This window comes from Equus przewalskii, chromosome 2 (assembly GCF_037783145.1).
Source record: "Equus przewalskii isolate Varuska chromosome 2, EquPr2, whole genome shotgun sequence".
Lineage (NCBI taxonomy): Eukaryota > Metazoa > Chordata > Mammalia > Perissodactyla > Equidae > Equus > Equus przewalskii.
In genome coordinates this window covers 2715970-2735192 of record NC_091832.1, presented here as the reverse complement: position 1 = coordinate 2735192, position 19223 = coordinate 2715970, and the positions used below count along the sequence as shown (strand labels likewise).

The following is a 19223-nucleotide window of genomic DNA, read 5'->3' as shown; positions in this document are numbered from 1 at the left end:
TTAAATCATGTTCAAATCTCACTCTGGTCTGCTGTTCTCTTTTCTCCTCCAGTCTTGTTATCTAGCAGCCTACTGGCATCTCTATTTCGATGTCTCATGGGCATCTCTAGCTTAACTGGTCCCAAAGTAAACTTGCCTTCTTTCTGCGCAAGCATGCTGCCCTGCGCTGCATAGCACAGACTGGCACCACCTACATCTCCAGGTCAGGAACCTGGGATCATCCTGGTCTATGCTGTCTTCCTCACCTCCCATTCCCTTTCAGTCTCAACCTCCTCCCGATTTCATCTTTTAATATCCCTTGGCACCAAGCCCACCTCTCCATCCTGGCTGATGCTCCCTCAGCCAGGCCTGTCCCATCTCCTGGCTGAACTCCTCCAAGGCCTGGGTTGGACTTGCCTCTGAGTGCTATATCCATGAAATGGATTATTTTCTGTTTTTGTGGTTCTTTGTTTTAAGGCTCTGTAGTCTGGTTCTTTTTAAAAAACAGAATAGTAATAATAATCCCAAATATATGTATTTTATTTTCAAAGCTTAACAAGGCACTTTCATACTCATGATATCTTCTGATTCTGGGACAGCCTGGGGAGGGAGTGGTTGTAATTGTCCCTAAGAGGGGCTTGGGGTGTAGAGGGGTTAAATGCTTGTCTAAGGCCATCTGCTTTGGAATCATAATTCAAACCATGTCCCCTGACTCTGTGCATTTCTTGTCTTTCTTTCGTTTTTAATTTTTTTTTTAAAGATTCTTCCTCCCTAAGCATCTGAAATTCAGCTTTCTTTTCCCTTGGACAACTAGAAATCCATCAGGTAATATTTTATATGTGTTAGGTTCCCACTACAAAGATCAGTATTAAAAAAAATGACAGCGACTTATTATTTATGGCAATATCTATTGTTACTAAGGGAGACAGACCAAACAATTCCCCATTGTTACAGATGCTACTTTGACTTGACAGCTGGGAAAGTCTGATAGGCAGTTTATTTACTTAGCCATTTAACCAAATAAATGTTTTCATTTTTCTTTCATCTCCTCAAAAGCCAACATTTCGCCCTTAAAATTGCTCCAGCAACACATCAGTGAAGTATAAATTACCTGCCATTCCCACACCAGCCATTATAATATTATTTTGGTTCTTTTTTGCTCCTGTTGACCCAGTCTTTCAAAGACACGTGATTTTCCCAGATGGGAGGGTAAGGGGGAAACTGAAGCAATTGAAACATTTCTCTTTATTGCTAAAACAGGTTGAGATTGGCCCTGAAGCTTCCACCTGTGAAGACTGAGTCCATCTGTCTCCTCTTACTGTGGCGTGACATGGCTTTAACTTATCTACAGATGTCACCTCTACCTACTTAGAATTGTGCAGGTATTTCTAATAAAAAGCAGCTGGAGATAATGGCTGCAAGGGCGATAAGAAGGATGGGACTCTTGCTTTCTAACTGTACGAAGGCAGAGGGGAAAATAGGGCCACAGAAATAACTCTCTCTGCATGGTATCCCTTCCCCAAATGTCTGGAAAAGCATTAAGTGATTGCGGTTAGTAAATTTCCAGTTGGGTGGATGGGTGAATGGGATGGAGACAGAAAGATCACATGTGGCTTGTGCTGCTGTTGATGGAGGGGCCCAGAAAGCTCATTTGGACTTCCCTTGTGGGTGTTTTAGGGGATATTCCTGCAAGGCAGGCATCAGAGTCTTGGCATGCAATTCTTGATAGGCAATTGTGAAACTGCCACGCTAAGCCTTCAAAGGGAGAAAATTGCTTCATTGAAGATTACAGTCCAGCCCTCCTTTGGAGCTGGGAGCTACTTATTATGATTTACATGTGAATCCAAGACTGCTCATTTTTTGGAGTGAGAGGTGGCCTAGGAGGCCCTAACCAGTGTCATTCTGATTAGGGGGCATGGCAAGCCAGAGAGCTAAGAAGTGGGATTTTTCTTTTTCTTTTTTTTCCCCAAGGCTGTTTTGAGGCATACTGAAAATTAATTACCTGAGGATAGAAAGCACAAAGCAAAACCTCCTAGCCAATGGCCTGGGTCCTTATGGTAGAATTTATTCAAAATAAGGGCTAAATGTATAAGATCCAAAGTAGTGGGGAACCAACATTTATGAGCACATATGATGACGGTGATGATGATCATGATGACGACGACAATGATGACGATGATGATGGTGGTGCTGGTGGTGGTGCTGGTGGTGTGATGGCAGCTAATACATTTTGGGTGCTTTCTATGTGTCAGACATTGTGCTCAGAGCTCCACATACATCAGCTCATTTAGTCCAAACAATAACCCTATGAGGAAGACGCTGTTTTTCTCCTTACGTTTCAAAATTAGAAAATTACTATGAAATTTCTTTAGGGTCATATAGCTAGTAATCGGCGGAGCCAGATTCTGAACTCAGACAGTCTTGCTCCAGAATCCAGATCTTTAAGCTGAATTTTAAGCTAAGTACTAAGTATCTGTCTCCCTGCTAGAGACTCAACATACGCCATCTCAATTAACAAAATAGATAATATAAGCCTCTTCTAGCAGATGAAGAAACCAAGACACAAAAGAAATGATAGTTCTTGCCCAAGATTTCCTGCTATTAAGTAGCTGAGCTAGAATTTGAACTCAAGTTCAAACTGAGCTCTTCCCACTATACCATGCTACGTCCATGGACAGCTCAGCCCTGGCTTGGAGTTCTGGATGGAGCATCCAACGTGGAACAGGCTAAAGCGCTACGAAACAGTTCAGCTGGTATGACTGTCTCAAGCCGAACAGGCTCATAAACATGAGGGTTTGATACATTGCTCTGCAAATGGTATAAGTCATCTTTGTTTTCTAGAAGAACGTCAATGTTAGGATGATGTTTGCTGATATCCTGATGAATGGCTCCTGTCACGTCTAGTTCATTCATCAAGTTTTCAAGGCAAGGTTGAGTACATGAAATAAAACATATGCAAGGGGTAGAAAACCTCTTCGGGAATCTTCCCAAGGTATCACCCATTATCCCTAACTTTTCTCTTTCCTGGAACATTGACTTTGCTTTAATTCACCAGCTCCCCAAGCAGCTTTGCAGGACTGAATTTTCAGATGGCTATTACATGGCTTTGCATGGCATGATGTGTTCTCGTGTACTATTATACTGATATAAAATGTGGCAAAATATATGGTATGTTAAGTTGTTTAATCATAAAATCCATTAACAAAATGCACTTTCCAAACACTGTATTAGCTTTCAATAAGCGTCAGAATAACTTACATGTGAACTGAGAATGATTCTGAGGCAGCCTCAGAATCCATTTATGACCAGTGAAAACTATTTACCATTTTAATGGTTCTGGCTATGCTGTTCAGACTAAAAAGGAGCTCTGTGGGTACCGCCTTGTAGGCCTACACATTTACGGAAAACTCGGAAAGTATCTGAAAATTGAACACATTTGTTAAGGAGCGACCTTAGAAATCCTGTCTGGGTAACAAGGTGTACTTCTCTCTCCCCAGAAAGTCTGCTTCATCAGCTCCTCTGTCTTTCTATCAAATCAGATGTATTGAAATTCAAGTGCCAAAAGCCACTTCTAGTAAATGCAAGCACACTGCTCTCGAAGCAGCTGCTGATGGAATCTGAAGTGGGTTGGCGGCAAACCACATGCTGTAGCACAGGTGTGAGCAGCAGAGCCTCGGAAGTGAATGCTACATGTCCTCAGGCTTTGAATTTCACTTTCTCATCAGGCCCCATTTGGCTAGACAAAATGGGCTACCATGATCTTCCGTCTCTACCAATCTTATTGCAAGCACTGCTTGTTTTTGCTTCTTAGTCTGGCTTCTCAGTGTGCTTGGCTGGTAACCTCTTTAGATCTGTGGAGTGTAGGCAAATGAAGTGACACTTTGCTTAAAAGATGAGAGCATCTGGACCATGTCTCACTGAGAAATGATCAGGGTGGGCGGAATGTGTCCATCTCGGAATGTTGATGCTTTCAGAAACTGAATCCACGTTAAGTGGTATTGGTTATGCCTCATTCTAACACCACTACCCACTCAGAACATATCATTAATAAAATACTATGACCATTCCACACTTTTCACCTTACCCCACCTCCCAGGATTTGTCAAAAGTCATGCATCCATGAGGAAAATCAAGGTGGCAAACAGACACCAGGCAAGGAGAGATTGTGCAAACATCAGGGATATGCTCAGCCAAGGAGAGATGGTGTGAACATCAGGGATATGCTCAGCCAAGGAGAGATTGGACAAACATCAGGGATACGCTCAGCCAAGGAGAGATGGTATGAACATCACGGATATGCTCAGGCAAGGAGAGATGGTGCAAACATTAGGGATGTGACTTCAGAAGTGAAGAACAAGCAAAAGGAAAAGCAGATAGCTTAATGGTGAAGGGGATAAAAAGAACAGATACCTACCCAGACCTGCGCTATCTAGCTACCGGCCTGTGGACTTATATTATCACCACTGGGCTCCCCACTGGGCTCCCCAAATGGATCACTGTTGGATGAGGCCTGTGACCCATCAGGCTAGAACACAAGAAGATAACACTTTTTTTTTTTTCTTTTCAACAACCGAAAATAAAACACAGCTGGGTACATTTTCATGCACACATATAGTCAGTTATTTTAAAGGAGGCAGCAACTTCAGTTAGAGGATGCCACACCCTCAATTATGCGAACTTGTAGGAATAACTTAATGAAAGGAGAATGTTTGCAGCTGCTCATCCGAACATAAAAGAAAGCCCCGTAGTCAAGCCCTTTAGCACGTGAGCGTCTGAGCCAGCATTCTTTTCTATGTAGGTTCCTCATGCATTGCCCACTTCGGATCTACAGGTTTTAACTTTAAGGAAAAACAAAGACAGAAAGAACAAACTGGTCACTTACAGCTTCTTGCTCTTCGCTTTTGCTGGGACTCTCAAAGCCCTCCTCGAAGATGTCGTCTGTGGTGGGATCGCTGGCGTGGGATGCAGACGATTTGGATGGAGAGCTCTGTCTAGGGGCTGGGGTTGGAGCTACACAGAGACCATGCAAAAAGAGGAAGCACCATAAGTGTCCCACAGAAACCTCAGGGGTCTGGTTATACTCAAGTCCAGTCACAGGACTCTTCTTCCTATCACAAGTCAAATCAGTTGAACGGTTTAATACCCTCTCTGTACATATTTATCTTGTCCTCTCACAAACTTGATGATCAGGAAGGAGCTGGTCCACACTGATGAGTGAGGCAGTGGTTCTCAAGGAACGGGCCCTGGATCATCAGCATCAGCCACATCTGGGAACTTGTTAGAAATGTGCATTCTTGGACCCCATCCCAGACCTACTGAGTCAGAATCTCTGTTTTTCTGCACACTCAAGTTGAGAGCCACTAGACTATAATTTTCTTTCTTTTCTCTTTCTTAACATCACGCAGTTAGTTCAATATGAACAAATCGATCAGAGGACAGTACATTTATTGAGTGTCTTCTATGTGTCAGACACTGTCAGAAAGTTTACAGACACTGTCTCCAGTCCTCAGAAAGCCTATGGGAGGTAGGATTTTTCCCAATTTTACAGATAAGGAAAGCAAAGGTTGCTAAATTGCTCAAGGCCACATAGGTGGCATCTGGCAGAACCAGGCTCTGTGTCCCAGCACACATTTGATGAACGCACGTTGAATGAAGAGTGTCTCAGTGATCTGGGAAAACAGAAGTACCTGGTGGCAACTCTATTCCTCATTCCATAAGGATATGCATTTTCTATACTCCCCACATTTTCCTTGTCTCATTTGTCCCAGAGGTTTATAACAAATAGACCATTTGAAGCTACGCTTCCTTTTGATAATTTCTAATTTGGTATTGGAGATACCAGTCACCGGCTCAGCCCTAGGTGAGGGGGTGCTGTGGCTTGATTTAGTAGTTGGATTTCAAACATCATTGATAAGGCCTCCCTGTCATAACTGCCCAGAATTTACGAAATCCTGGCTGCACATCGGTCAGTGAGTGATTGTGAAACTTGGTGAGCACCTCTAGCCTCGATGAACCTGTATTTAGAATAATGACGCTATTTACGGTGCGCCAGAGAGTCAGACATTGTGCTCAGCACTGTGCATTCACTATGCTCTCTAATACAAACGCCTCAACGTGGTATTATACCTACTGTTTTTTTCTGATGAACATACTGCAGCTCAGAGAGGTGAAGTGGCTTTCTGAGGATTGCACAGCTATGAAATAGGGACACTGGGATCTACCAGGTCCTGGGTTTCTCTATTCCTATTTGAGCTTCACTCTTGGTCCAGCCAATGCTCCACTCAAAGCAGTCTAAAGGTGACGCTCATGGAGAAGAGGATATAAAGATTGGTTTCACTCATTTTCGTTAAAATAAAATGTTGTTTTTTTTTTTTTAATTGAAACAGAAGTCTGTTTTGTTTCATGATTATGGAACTAGTCATAGTGTGTTTAAGCGAGATAAGCAACATGAAAACATCGTGATATGTGGCAGATATTTAGTAAATATTAGTGCAATTGGATTCTGAACTGTGTCTGAAGTGGTTTATCGCTTACTACAGGCTGAGAGCCCAGGCTGAGCTGCCAATTCTGAGAGGTATACTGCTCATACTTATCTGAGGAAATCGATGGGAAGCGTAACTAGAAGTATTTATACCAGCATTTTAATCTTGAAGGGTCTGTACTCTCAAATTGTGGCTCTCAGTCTGGGGCACTTCACTCCCAGGGGATATTGGCCATATCTAGGGCCATGTTTGATTGTCTGAGAGGGGAGAGGAGGTTTACTCTGGCAGCTAATGGGGAAAGCCAGGGATGCTGCTAAACATCCTACAATGCACAGGACAGTCCCCACAACAAAGAATTATCTGGGCCAAAATGCTAATGGTGCCAAGGTTGCAAAACCCCACTCTGAACACAACAGTAACTGGTGGCCTTTGTTTTGTTCATTTCATTCTCTACAACCTTTCCCAAATGCCTCCCACGTGCTAGCCACCCTGTCAGCATTATGAGAAGGGTAGGAATGATTCAGACAGACCCCCTGTCCTCAAAGAACTTAAACTTCCCCTGTTTATTCCAGCTGGCGCCCAGCCCATTGAGAGAGGGACACTTGTTTTTAAAAGATGCTTGCTTATTTAGGCATGGCTGTCATTTCTTTAGCATTTCATTTTTTATTCATTATTCTTCATTGAAAGCTTGTGAGCTCCAGTTCACAGAGATGTTCCCACCATGTTGAACATGCAGCCTGTGTGGAGCTAGATTGTTTATACACACAGAAGGCACTCATTGTCAGAGCAGCCTTCTGAACCTGGCTGAAACGACACTACCTAATTGGGTTAACATTAGATTTTTTTGACAATTCACAGTATTGGCCAAGCAGTGATCCGTATCGTCTGTGACAGTTATGAAAACACCAAATTCATTGTTCCATGAGCCTTTTGTTTCCCCTTTATCAACTGTCGGGAAACAGGCTGAACCACCAGACACCTTGCTCGATGGTGTCGACCAAGCACAGACGGGCTCAGGTGTACCTGGATTTTGATTGGCTGTGTGGCTACAGTTTTCCAGGTGCTTGCAGTGGAAAAGTGAGCTGAGGCAGAATCACTGAATGCCGAACCAGGAGGCACACACTATCCAGGCAGCTCACTCATTTTACCCATGAAACTGCTGAAGTTAAGAGAAGTCACACACTTGCCCAAAGACACGGCTCGTGGTAGAGGAGACAAGACTAGAACCCCGGTCCAGAACTCTGCCCCAAACCACTCAGTACGTGATAATAATGATGATAAAAATGCTCCAAACTTTGTGAGGTATGCAATGGTTTAGGACAGGTATACCAAATCCTTTTACTAACCCTTAGACTAAGACAGACGAGGAAACTGAGGCTCATACAAATAAAACGACTTGCCCACTGGCACGAAACTATTAAGTAATAAAGCTGCTACCCGGGTTTCCAGTCTAGAGCTTTGTGCTACACCATCTTTTTTCCTGTTTGACCACCCAAAGCTCTGAGCCAAAATCTGGCTTCAACTACACCAGTTGTATGAGATGTTATGGCTGCCAAACCTCGGCCCTAAGTTTTCTCCTGATCTTAATTTTCTATTCTAATTTGTTATCCTTGTTCCCAAAATGTTTTTCTTTTCTTTTTTTAGTAGAGTGATCAATTAGTGCCTGGCACATAGTAGGCACTCCATGGTGGCCAATATTTATTTATTTTTTAAAATTATTTTTGCTGGGAAAGATTCGCGCTGAGCTAACATTTGTTGTCAATCTTCCTCTCTTTCTTTGTTCTCCCCAAAACCCCAGTACAGATTTATAACTTCTAGCTTTTCTATGTGAGCCGCTGCCAAGGCATGGCAACCGGCAGATGAGCGTTGTGGTTCTGTGCCCGGGAACCAAAGGCGGCCACCAAAGCCGAGCGCAGCAAACTTTAACCACTAGGCTGTCGGGACTGGGCCTTAAAATTTTTTTAAATTCACATTCGCCATTCATTTTTATTTCAGTAAACCATACCAAATCTGTGTGTCATAAGCAGGGATATACGGAAATGAATGAATGAGCAAATAAACAAACCGTAGGAGGCAAAAATGTGACATGGTGGAAAACAGCAGGCTTGTGTTCAGTCCTACCATTCTGTCTGTTCTCTTTGTCTGAGTCTCACTTTCATCATCTTTCTAACAAACTCATCCCTAGCACTGTTACAAGTATAAAAATAATAAATATAACACAGATAGAGTAGGTATGTGTTATGATTGATCCCTAATAATCGGTAAGTCTTATTACTACTACCAGTAGTGATATGAATAAGAGGGCTGTGAATGTAAACTGAGATGAGTTCTCTGACCCCAGGAATGAGGCATCGCTGTCACTGGGTTTAGGTCTCCAAAGACGAGCACTCACGTGAGTTGGTCGATGGCGTGGTAGAAGTCACAGGGGTCAAATTCAACTGGGAGATGTCAAAGTCATCACAGTCGTCTGTATCCTGTGCCACCCCAACTTTGCTGAAGTAACTGGAGAAGGCCTCTGAGGTGCAGGTGAGGGAGGGTTGGTCGGGTTTGCGGGAGGGCACGGGTGGAGGCTGGGCCATCTGGAAATCCTTAAACATTTCTTTTCCCATTTTCTGCCTGGGCTTGTCGGTCTGTGGACTTGACCTGGTGGAATCACCCGTGGCTGGGACGGTTGCAAGTGGGGTGAGGGGACCTTGGAACATGGCGGCTGGCAAAGGCATAACAGTTTGTGTGGGCATGAAGGCGGCTGGCGGAAACTGCCCTGCCACGGTTGGCCAGGGCTGCTGAGTGGCGGGGAAGAGACCTGGCTGGCCCCAAGCGATGGGCTGAGCCCCAGGCATCACCTGAGCGACTGGTGGCTGAGCACCCATGGCGATCTGCTGTTGGACGAGGGGCTGCTGGCCCCAGAAGGATGGGAGGACGGCGCCCATTGCAACGTAACCTGGAAGGGTGGAAAAGAAGAGTCAGGCATCCTGGGAAAGAATGATTCATGGAGTCAAATGATTGGCAAAAACATAGTAGGCGACTTCTGAGTGTCAGGCTGTAAGCCGGGGATTGGGGATGCAAAGATGAGTAAGACAGAAGTCCCTGCTCTCAGGGAGCCTGCCTTCTAGCGCAGAGGTCAGACAAAACCTCTCTAATGAGATGATTTGTAAGCAGAAACTAGGATGCAGCGAGGGGGTGAGCCAGGCAGACTTGGGTGGATGATAACAATACTGCTCCAGTTGTTAAACGCTTCTGACATGGTGCAGCCTCGGGAGCCTGCGTGTCTCAGGGGAAAGGGCAGAGATCATAAGTCAGGTCCCTCTGGTTGGAATTTTGCCCCCTTCTTGCTAGCCCTGGGGAATTCTCAACTGCTGAAGCTCTCTAAGAGGCAGGCTCTTTGTGGGAGAGCCTGGTTATAGCATCTTCCTTCTTGGCATCAGCGCTGAGCATAAAGTGAGTAAGAGTCAGACTGCTGGGGTTTTAGAGGAGAGGTCAGTGTTCAGATCACCACTTCTCATCTGTGGCATTGAGAGGCAACTTCGTAAGCTATCTCCTGATCTGGAAAATGGGCATAAAATACCTTCGGCCTCATTGGGTTGGTTTAATGATTAATGGAGATTAGAGTGAACATTCAGTAAATGTTAGCAATGCACGTGGTCTGAATCAGACAGAGCCTATCAAGTACATAATAGCTTGCCTGATATATAGTAGCCATGCAATAAATAGTAGTTCTAGGTATAATTACACATTATTTCTGTATTATTATTATGCCAATTTTAAACTGAAAAAGTGTAGGTGATTGTCCACTCAGGAGCACTTCACACAGTGGCATAGGTTGGGCACTGCAAAACTCCAGGGGGTGTACTCACATATGTTACTGTGATAACTGCTTGCTGGATTCTTCCTTTCAGGGGAGATATAATCATTTTAAAAGGAGTGCAAGTGACACTTTTTACAATAACAATAGTAACAAAAATAATTTCCCGGGGCCGGCCCTGTGGGCAAGTGGCTAGCTTCACATGCTCTGCTTTGGTGGCCCAGGGTTTCACCTGTTCAGATCCTGGGCGCCGACATGGCACCACTCATCAGGCCATGCTGAGGTGGCGTCCCACATGCCACAACTAGAAGGACCCACAACTAAAAAAATATATATATATACACACAACTATATATTGGGGGGTATTTGGGGAGAAAAAGCAGAAAAAAAAAAAGAAGATTGGCAACAGTTGTTAGCTCAGGTGCCAATCTTTAAAAGAAAAAATAACAATAAGTTCCCTTTATTGAATGCCTATAACGTGCGAGGTACAGTGTCAGGTGCTTACATCTTCATAAAATGCCCGCAGGGTAGGTATTTTTATCTCTCTTTTAGAGATAAGGAAATTGGTGCTCAGAGAGGAAAAGCACCATGTTCAGGGTCACACAGCTGGCGTGAAGTGGGATCAGGATCTGAACTGAGGTCATCTGTCTGTCCCCAAAGCCAGTGTTCTTTCCTCTGCACCACACTGCCTCACCAGAAGCCAAGGCTGATTTCTGATCTGAGCACAGTCAGAAGCCCTGGCCCAGCCATCAGATGCCTTAGCATTCTGGAGGCCCAGAGACACTCCCAAGGGTTTCCGGTGGTCCCTGCCCTTCTCAGGGGCCCCAACGGCCACCAGCATGTTGCAGCTGAGCCTGGGAGACAGACGACCAGGCCAGGCAGAGCACAGGGTGGAGAAGCTAGCTTTTCCCGGCCTCTCAGAACCAGCATTTTCATGGCTATCAGAAGGAATTTGCAGGCACAGAGCAGAGAGACCAGGAAAAGATGAGAGGCGGGTGCAGCGTAGCTCAGCAACTTTCAAAGGGCAGACAGGCGGGCGCTGGGGCACTGCTCATGACACAGGTCATATCAGGACTCTGGTGAGCCCAGAGAAATCGTGTGCAGGGTGCCTCGCTCATGCTCCCATCTCACATCTGCCTGACCTTCCATTGACTGATAAGGGATGGAGCCAACATTCACAGTCAGGTCATTTCCTTGCAAGGTGACAGGAGGCTCCAGAGGGCCAGAGACAGGACAGCAGGCTCTTGCTAATTAATCTGGCAGTGTTAAATGCTATTATGGAATGAGGAAGGGGCGTCAACAAACAAAATAGACCACATCCTCATGAGATCACCTTAGTCCTGGGGCACTGAAATAAGACTGGTGAACAGGCATTGGTGCTGGCATTTAAAACAGAAACTTGCTTACGTTGTTTCTTGCCTCCCTATCACATAATAAGGCGGTGACTTGAACCTACCAATAGACTAAGAATTCTGTGAATTTGTTTTTCTGGTTTACTCTGATGGGGCTCAGTGGTTCTGAATGGGAGTGCTAACACCCCCTAGGGGATGATTAGGAAGTTTGTGGGGCGTGCTGGTTGTCATAATAACGTGGTCAGGGCAACACTACCGGTATTTAAGAGGCCAAGAGCATTGACACTAAAGATCCTGTAGCGGTGGGACCGAAGCGCACAACAAAGGATTATCTCACATTCTGTTTATAGCTGTGTGAGTATAGACTCGACTTTGAATTACGTGGAAATTCAAAGTTTCTTTGCAGTTTTAATGCACTTAATTTTCCAGGAATGTAACAACCGTGCACATTGAGGGAAGGCTGTATTTTGTCTCATTTGGAACCCTGTCAAGAGTTGTTCAGCAATTTGGAAAATCGTGGTCCCTGACTTCTCCTGCTGTCTGAGCCAACGCAACACTCCTGGGGCGGTCTGCACCTGTGGGGGTTCTATTTATGGGGAGACACACCTGACCACTCAGCATGTCCTCTGCTGTGGTTGACCTGGGTATTTTCCTCATTGAAATACATATTTTTCTATTATAAGTTAGCATTTGTTTGTTTCTGCCTTATTTACAGATAGGGCATTACACTGATTTTTGAAAAACTGGGTAGGTAGGTTATATTATATATGAATTTCATATTTCACGTCAAGATATTAAAGGAGACATTCAAATACTTGTTATAAAAAAGGGGCGCTGAGTTTGACAGGGTCGAGACGTGCCACGGATCTTTCAACCACCCCCGCCCTGATGCCCATGTTGGTGAATGGATGGAAGTTTTCAGCCTCCAGCCAGTCTGCTTTTTACTTTGCTTCCATCCCACCCTCCTCATTGCCAAGAGAGGTCTGTTCTCAAATGCAAATACAGTGCTTCATTGTCTTGAGCGTAAGGCTCAGATGCCTTAGCTTGGTTTATGAGCCTTTGGGGGTCAGCCCCCTTTGTCCCCCTTCAGCCCCATTTTCAGTTCGTTATTGCCATTGGCACCTTTCCCTGCAGCAGCTGCAAACGACACTCAACCTGCTCTCTCGTCTCTGCTGGTCCACCTGCCGGGAAAGTGGCCCCAACTTCTTCACGTGGCCACTACTTCTTACCTGCTCTCTGAGACTCAGCTCAGTATGACCTCCCAGGGGTCTGCCCTGCCCTCTAGACTCCAGTTGGTTCTCCTTCGCCGGGCCTGTGCTGTCCCCTGTGTTCATCTTTGGCACGGCACTTGTCACACTGGGTTGTAATTGCTCAGTTATTCTGACTTCCCTCATTAGGCTGGAAAGCGTCTGCTAGCAGGAACCCTTTATTTTCTCTCTCTCTCCCTCCCTCTGTCTAGTACAGTTTTTGGCATATATCAGCTGCTCCATAAATGCTTGAGACTGGAAAAGGCTCTACATAAAGGTGAATGAGTCATAGTAGAATAAATGTCTTCACTGAATTTTTCCAAGTGTACAATTAAACTCCCAGATCCATAAGTGCTGTGATCTCTGATGATGCTACTGTTGGTGGCAGGTTTTTCCCCCTTATCTTTTTTTTTTACACAAGGAACCAACAGATGGGCTGTGCACACTTTTCTGGAGAGCTATTAGCATGTCTCTCTGGCTTCATGCCATCTGCTTCAGACCAAAATACAACATTCAAAAAAAAAAGAAAGGCAACACAGGGTAAGTGGGTATCACGTTTGGGAACCTGCAGGTCTCACTGGCTTTTCCTGGGGGGTCCCTGCCGCCTGGGCTCTCCCCAGACCTGTGAGCTAAGGTTCTCTGGTCACATGGTGTGTGCATGCCTGATGCGATGCCTCAGGGGCAGGGCTGTGGTAGCAGTGGACACAGGGAGCCACTCGGTAGCTGCCACCGCAGCCACTTAGCAGCTTAGTAACCGTTTACTCATTAACGTTCACCGTTCACCAGTGGAGGGTGGAGGTGCTAAGGTGCATCTGTTTACGTTACAGAGTTCAGATCGATCATGAATCTTGCTGTGAAGTGAAAGGAAACACCTGCATTATTGCCTTGCAGTTAGAGTTTTTTAAAATGTTGAAAATTGCAATTTATAACCAGATGCTGGCACCGGGGGATACCCTCATTATTTGGGAAAAAAAAAAAAAAGGCAGACTAAAATGTAAGGAAAACACTAAAAGTAAGGGATTCCCTCAACATTTATATAGAATTTATATGGTCCTTTACCTCTGACACCTCCTGACCCCCCGCCCCTCCAGTCTGCTCACCTCTCACCTCTGTGTGAGCCCCTCCTGAGCACACCTCCATTGACAGCTGCCCTCCGCCTGCTCCAAAGCCCCATCCTCTGCTCTACATTTCCTTCTGTCCATACCACTTAACATCTTCTAACATGTTACATAAGTCACTCTTTTTATGTTGCTGTCTGTCCTCCCAAAAGAAAATAGGCCCTCTGCGGGCAGAGGTCTGTGCCTGTCGTACTCACTGACACATCTCCGGCCCCTAGAGCAGGACCTGGACCATAGTGGGCACTCAGTGAATATTCGTGGAATGAACATGCCTGCACATTAGTAAGTTTGGTGCCTGGATTTCCTGTCATCTGTCCCAGTATATCTTCAGGGATCCAATAACGGGGTAACACACAGGGTTCTGGGCCAGGCTGGTGCCACAGGAAGGTGGTGCATTTCTTTTTTTTCCTCCCCAAAGCCCAAGTACATAGTTGTATATCCTAGTTGTGGGTCATTCTGGTTCTTCTATGTGGGAAGCCACTACAGCATGGCCTGGTGAGCGGTGTGTAGGTCCACACCCAGGATCTGAACTGGAGAACCCTGGGTCACCGAAGCAGAGCATGCAACCTTAACCATTTGGCCATGGGGCCAGCCCCAGGTGGTGCATTTCTGATGGAAAACTATTATTCTTATTTAAAATGACATACTCTATTATACTATTCCCAAGGAAATTTTAACATCCATTTTAGGTAAGGAAAGCTAGTCATCACCACTGTCCCATTTTAGAGATGGGTAAAACAGACTCAACTGGGAAGCTTAGCAATTATACAAATTTCTAAGTTACCTGTAGATTCGAAATTGTAAGTTAGATCCAGTGGCTACCAACTTCTGTGGCTTCTAAAAGTTCATAATGATCCTTGAGCTCATGAGGAATAACTGTAACTATTTCTGCAAAGACTATGAATTTTTAATTCACTTTGAATAACAGCAAAGTTTATATTTGATGGCAAGAATTTGTTTCTAACAGTATATAATTAAAAGTAATCATTTATAGGAAAAAATGCAAGATTTGTATTCTAAAATATTCAATTCTATTTGCCATTTACAAAAATAAAGTAAAAACAGAAAGATGAAGCCACCGATTTCAAATATGTAGTTAAAGAAGGAAAAAAGTCTTTAGGGCTCCCGTGTCTGTAAAAAGCAGAATATCACCCTTGGCCATTTCCAAGTAGAGTGCCCTGGCTACATGGAGTGCCTGATGCCATGGAAACAAGTTAAGATGCCTGAGATTCTTACCAGTTTGTAACTCATCTGCAACACTGTTACTATATATATTTTTTACCCTGTTGTAAAATTAGTAAATATATTTTTAAGAATATTAGGAAAACAGAACAAATTCTTTGCAAATCCCCAGGTGCCCTATCACCCTCCCAATTGACTGTGAGCCGTTTGCTTTGTCCCTTAGGTGTCCCCCTTTGTGTGGGGAAGCTCCCCGTCCTGAGTCTTCACCGAATGAGGCAGGTGCCTTCTATCAGCCAGATCTCAGGAGGTCCTCGCAGGGTTGACTCCTCTCCTCTCCCACTCGCCGACTTCCCTCCCTCTGGCTGAGATGGACAGGAGGAAATGGACTTGCACTGATTTGCATGGCTGAGTGTGCCCAAGCTCCCTAAAGCTAAATACACTTCAGTAACCAGGAATTTTGACCTTTCCGGGTGAAAGACACCACTGAATTCCAGCCAAGCAGCATACCACAGCTTGTAACCACCACCCACACACCCCAAATGACAGCTTCTTGATGTCACCCGAAGAGTCACAAGGCGAGGACGGTGGTTCCACGAGTGTTTAGCATATTGGGCAGCTGGCTCAAGTCAACCCTTTGTCTGTCTTGATGAGTGGGGGCCAAAGGCAGGGAAACAAGTGGACGAGGGCTCACCTGAGGGTACAGCAGCAGTGCCAAAAGGTACAGAGCCAAACATGTCTGCACTCGCCGGAAGTGTCTGAGATGAAGACGGGATAAAGGCATCACCTGGAGTGGCAGGAGTCTGCAGACAGAAAGAGGCAGAGGGTGCATGAGGATCCCGGGAGACCTGGCTCAGCTGTCCTCAAGGATGGGAGGCAGGAGAGGCAGGAATTAAGTGGAAGGGGGTGCTGCTGAACCGAGCCACTGTCCAGGCCACTAAGGTGGTGTGGAGACCATGAGCTGGTTGCGTAGATTATCTACAAAACCAGAAAAATGATGCCTGCCTCTAGAGCTGCTGTGAGAATTAAATAAGGTCCTGCATTTGAACCACTTGGTATCACGCTGAGGCATACAGTAGGTGCTGAGACCCTGGGAGGTGTCTTCAGGCCATCAAATAATTCCATAATGTTTGGCTTTCATGCTTTAGAGGTGGTCAGTTAAAACTGACATACACCCACCCAGGACCTACTGTGCACCTGGCTCAAGGCTTGTCACTCAATGCATGGTAAATAGACAGTCGTTGGCTAAAGGAACAAAGAAAGCATAGCGACTGGACAGAGACCTTTGTATCCCAGTGCCTCCCAGAATCCTGCCTGAATCTTCACTTGCATAAAGAAGTACATATGTTCAAGAGGATGATAAAAGATTGCCTGAGCAGCGGCACACTTCACCACGCCCAGCCGGTGCTGAAATTCCAGAAAGGTCCGCAGCACGAGCTGGTGGGCAAGGGGAGGGTGCTCAAACACACACACCAGTGCTCACTTTCTTTTTGAGGTCCACACCCGATTACAGCAGCCTTTTGCCTACAGAGTATGTCTATTCCATGCCATAATATCCTTATTTTTTTCCCTTGGAATAGACTGGGGCAAGCAATTAATCCTGAAACCACGGCAATTAGTCAAGTCCATTTTTAGACCAGCAGCTTGCAGGACGAATGGCATTGTTCTGAGGATTATTAAATACCCATTTGGATTGCACTTGGGTTCAGGGCCAGAAACACAGCCATGAGCTGCTGTGTTAAGCATTTTGAAACACAATCAACACTCTTCTCTTTTCCCCTATGTGACCCTGGGTGAGTCACATGCCCTCTCCAGGACTCAGTTTGCTCATCTATAAAATGAAGGGGATAGGTTCGAAGATCTCTTCAGACCTTTCTAGCTCCACAGCCCCATGGTTCTGAGATTCCAAATGCCCAGGATGCAGCTGTTAGCCTGGGATGGAGAAGAGGATGAGAATGGCTAGAGCTATCCAGCCTCCCTGGAGAAAGGAGCTGCTGTCCCCTCCCTCGGCTGCTATGGACATCAGGTGTTGGGAGTAGGGCAGCTGTGCCGAGATCCCCTGGAGGCAGCTGTGGGCAGCAGGGCCTTGCGCCATCTGTCCTCAGTGGTGAGGTTACAGCCTATTCTCTGTGAGGCGCATCTTGCCAATGAACCATAGCACCATCCCTCGGCTGGCACCACTGCACAGTGCCCAGAGGAGCTGCTGCCTCGCAGCAGCTTCAGCTGGTGCAGCTGCAGCCAGCTGCTCTCCGCCCAGCTCCGGGGCATGGGCCCGTGGGAGCTGAAGGCCGGTCAGCACTCTGTTCTTTGCAGTGGCTGCAGCGGTGCCTTTGAATGCATCCAGTTCTCAAAGCACTGGGATTCTACTTTGCTTTGATTTTCCTTCTTTTCATTTTCAAATTAGGGCTCCCTACAATCTCTTGCTGGCTGAAGCTGGAGCTGGGAATCTGAAACTTCATGAGAAGTTCAGCAAAGCTAGGAGGAGGATTGAAAGTGGGGAGGAAATAAAAAGAAGAGGAGGAGAGGAGGGAAAGAAAGGAGAGAGGAAAGAGCAGAAAGGGGCCGGGAGAAGATGCTTCCTGCACTGATCTGACCACCTGGCTGCGCGGGCTCTGGGCAGGTGCTGACAAATGCTCATTGTGTCTGTTGTCCTGTTGGGTTTCTTGCCCATTTACTCAAGTAGACTGTGTGCGCCTTGCAGGCAGGGACCACATCCCATTCACGCCTCTCTCCACTGCCAAGCACAAAAGTAAGTACCCAGGGGATGGACTGTAATTGCTGATGCATGGTCTCATTTATTTCTCATAATTCCTTTCTTCAAAAAGAATTGCTAGTCAATTCGCCCAAATCACACAGCTTGAAAGAGCCCAAGTTGAAATCCACCAGCAGGCCTCTTCCACCCAAAGCCCATATTCTTGCCACCGTGCGACTGAAGAAGGAAAGGGGAGGGAGGCAGGATTCAGAGGGCAGTGCGTACTTACAGGTGGAGAGGTTATATCAGGAGGGGTGGACATGTCCCCAAAAAGTTCTAATTGGGTCACAGCCTGAAAAGACAAAAAGATAATGATGTAACTACAAGGAACGCTGACGTTGCTGGATACTGCTTTAAAAACAGAATAGGAGGACACACATTTCTCTTTTTCATCATGACTATATAAACGATAAGTTCAGTTGGTCATTACTATACCTCAGGATCCCAAAGACGCATCTTGGATGTGGCCAGAATCAATTCTTGCTTCAGTGTGTCTGGCTGTTTATCTGGGCTTGACTGCCTCCCATAAGCAATAATAATACCACTTTACACGTCTTGACCCTCGAATGCCAGCACTGTCCCCCTTCTCCAGGAGATACAGGCAAGAAGCCCACCTCATCACTTGTTTGTCTTTCATAAGTGTATCCACATGTCCAAGATGCACTTCCTGTGCTAAGTACCACAAGACGTGACTTCCCGGCCACCTCTCAGGAGGTGATCCCAGCACCACTAACGCTGAGAGCTGGGGATCATCACTCCCCTTCTTACAGATGAATCGACTGAGTCTCACAGAGGCAACCTCAAGGTCACCTAGCCAGGACTTGAATTTTCTGTCTAAAGAACATACGGTTCAATGACAGCCCCTGAAAGAGTCCATCTTTAGGATAACAAATGCAGTTGGAGGAAAAGAAAACATATCATTTAATACCAGGAAGGACATCAAAAACAGCCCAGTATATACACTATTAATCACTCCTAGGAACTCCATCACCACAGACACGGTACCGTCTACATTCCCATCCATCATCCGGCAGTGTCTGAGCAAGGCCAGCCAGAGCAGCGGAAGAAGCCCTTTAAGATACACTCAGAAATTAATCTGCATGCACTTCCAGCTCCAGAGACCGTGGGAGTCTGTGGCCAGGAATCAAATGGCCTGACAAAGTATATAATCATGTGCTTTGTGCAAACCTGCCCACTGAGGGGAAGACATGTTCTGCTCATCTTTGGATTTTAAGCGATAGCTTCTAATCGGGGAAACCTGAAAACACCGCTCCATAGAAAGAGCGGGGAGCGCCTGCCTGCTGGCCTGCAG

At 45.7% G+C, this 19223-nt stretch overlaps 1 protein-coding gene across 35 annotated transcripts in view; it reads right to left on the bottom strand.

The window, feature by feature from the left end:
* Positions 1–19223, bottom strand: part of DAB1 (DAB adaptor protein 1) — a 1091055-nt gene that overhangs the window by 10697 nt on the left and 1061135 nt on the right. For 23 of the 35 annotated variants that reach the window (XM_070609446.1, XM_070609447.1, XM_070609439.1 and 20 more), the window contains 5 exons: positions 18141–18203; positions 15854–15962; positions 8854–9402; positions 4862–4989; positions 4394–4504 (listed from right to left, as the gene is read on the bottom strand). In XM_070609446.1, coding sequence (XP_070465547.1) covers positions 4409–4504; positions 4862–4989; positions 8854–9402; positions 15854–15962; positions 18141–18203 — 945 coding nt within the window. In that variant the 3' untranslated portion in view covers positions 4394–4408. The remainder of the gene's footprint in view (positions 1–4393; positions 4505–4861; positions 4990–8853; positions 9403–15853; positions 15963–18140; positions 18204–19223) is intronic. The other 12 variants (XM_070609467.1, XM_070609441.1, XM_070609454.1 and 9 more) reach the window with 1 other exon arrangement.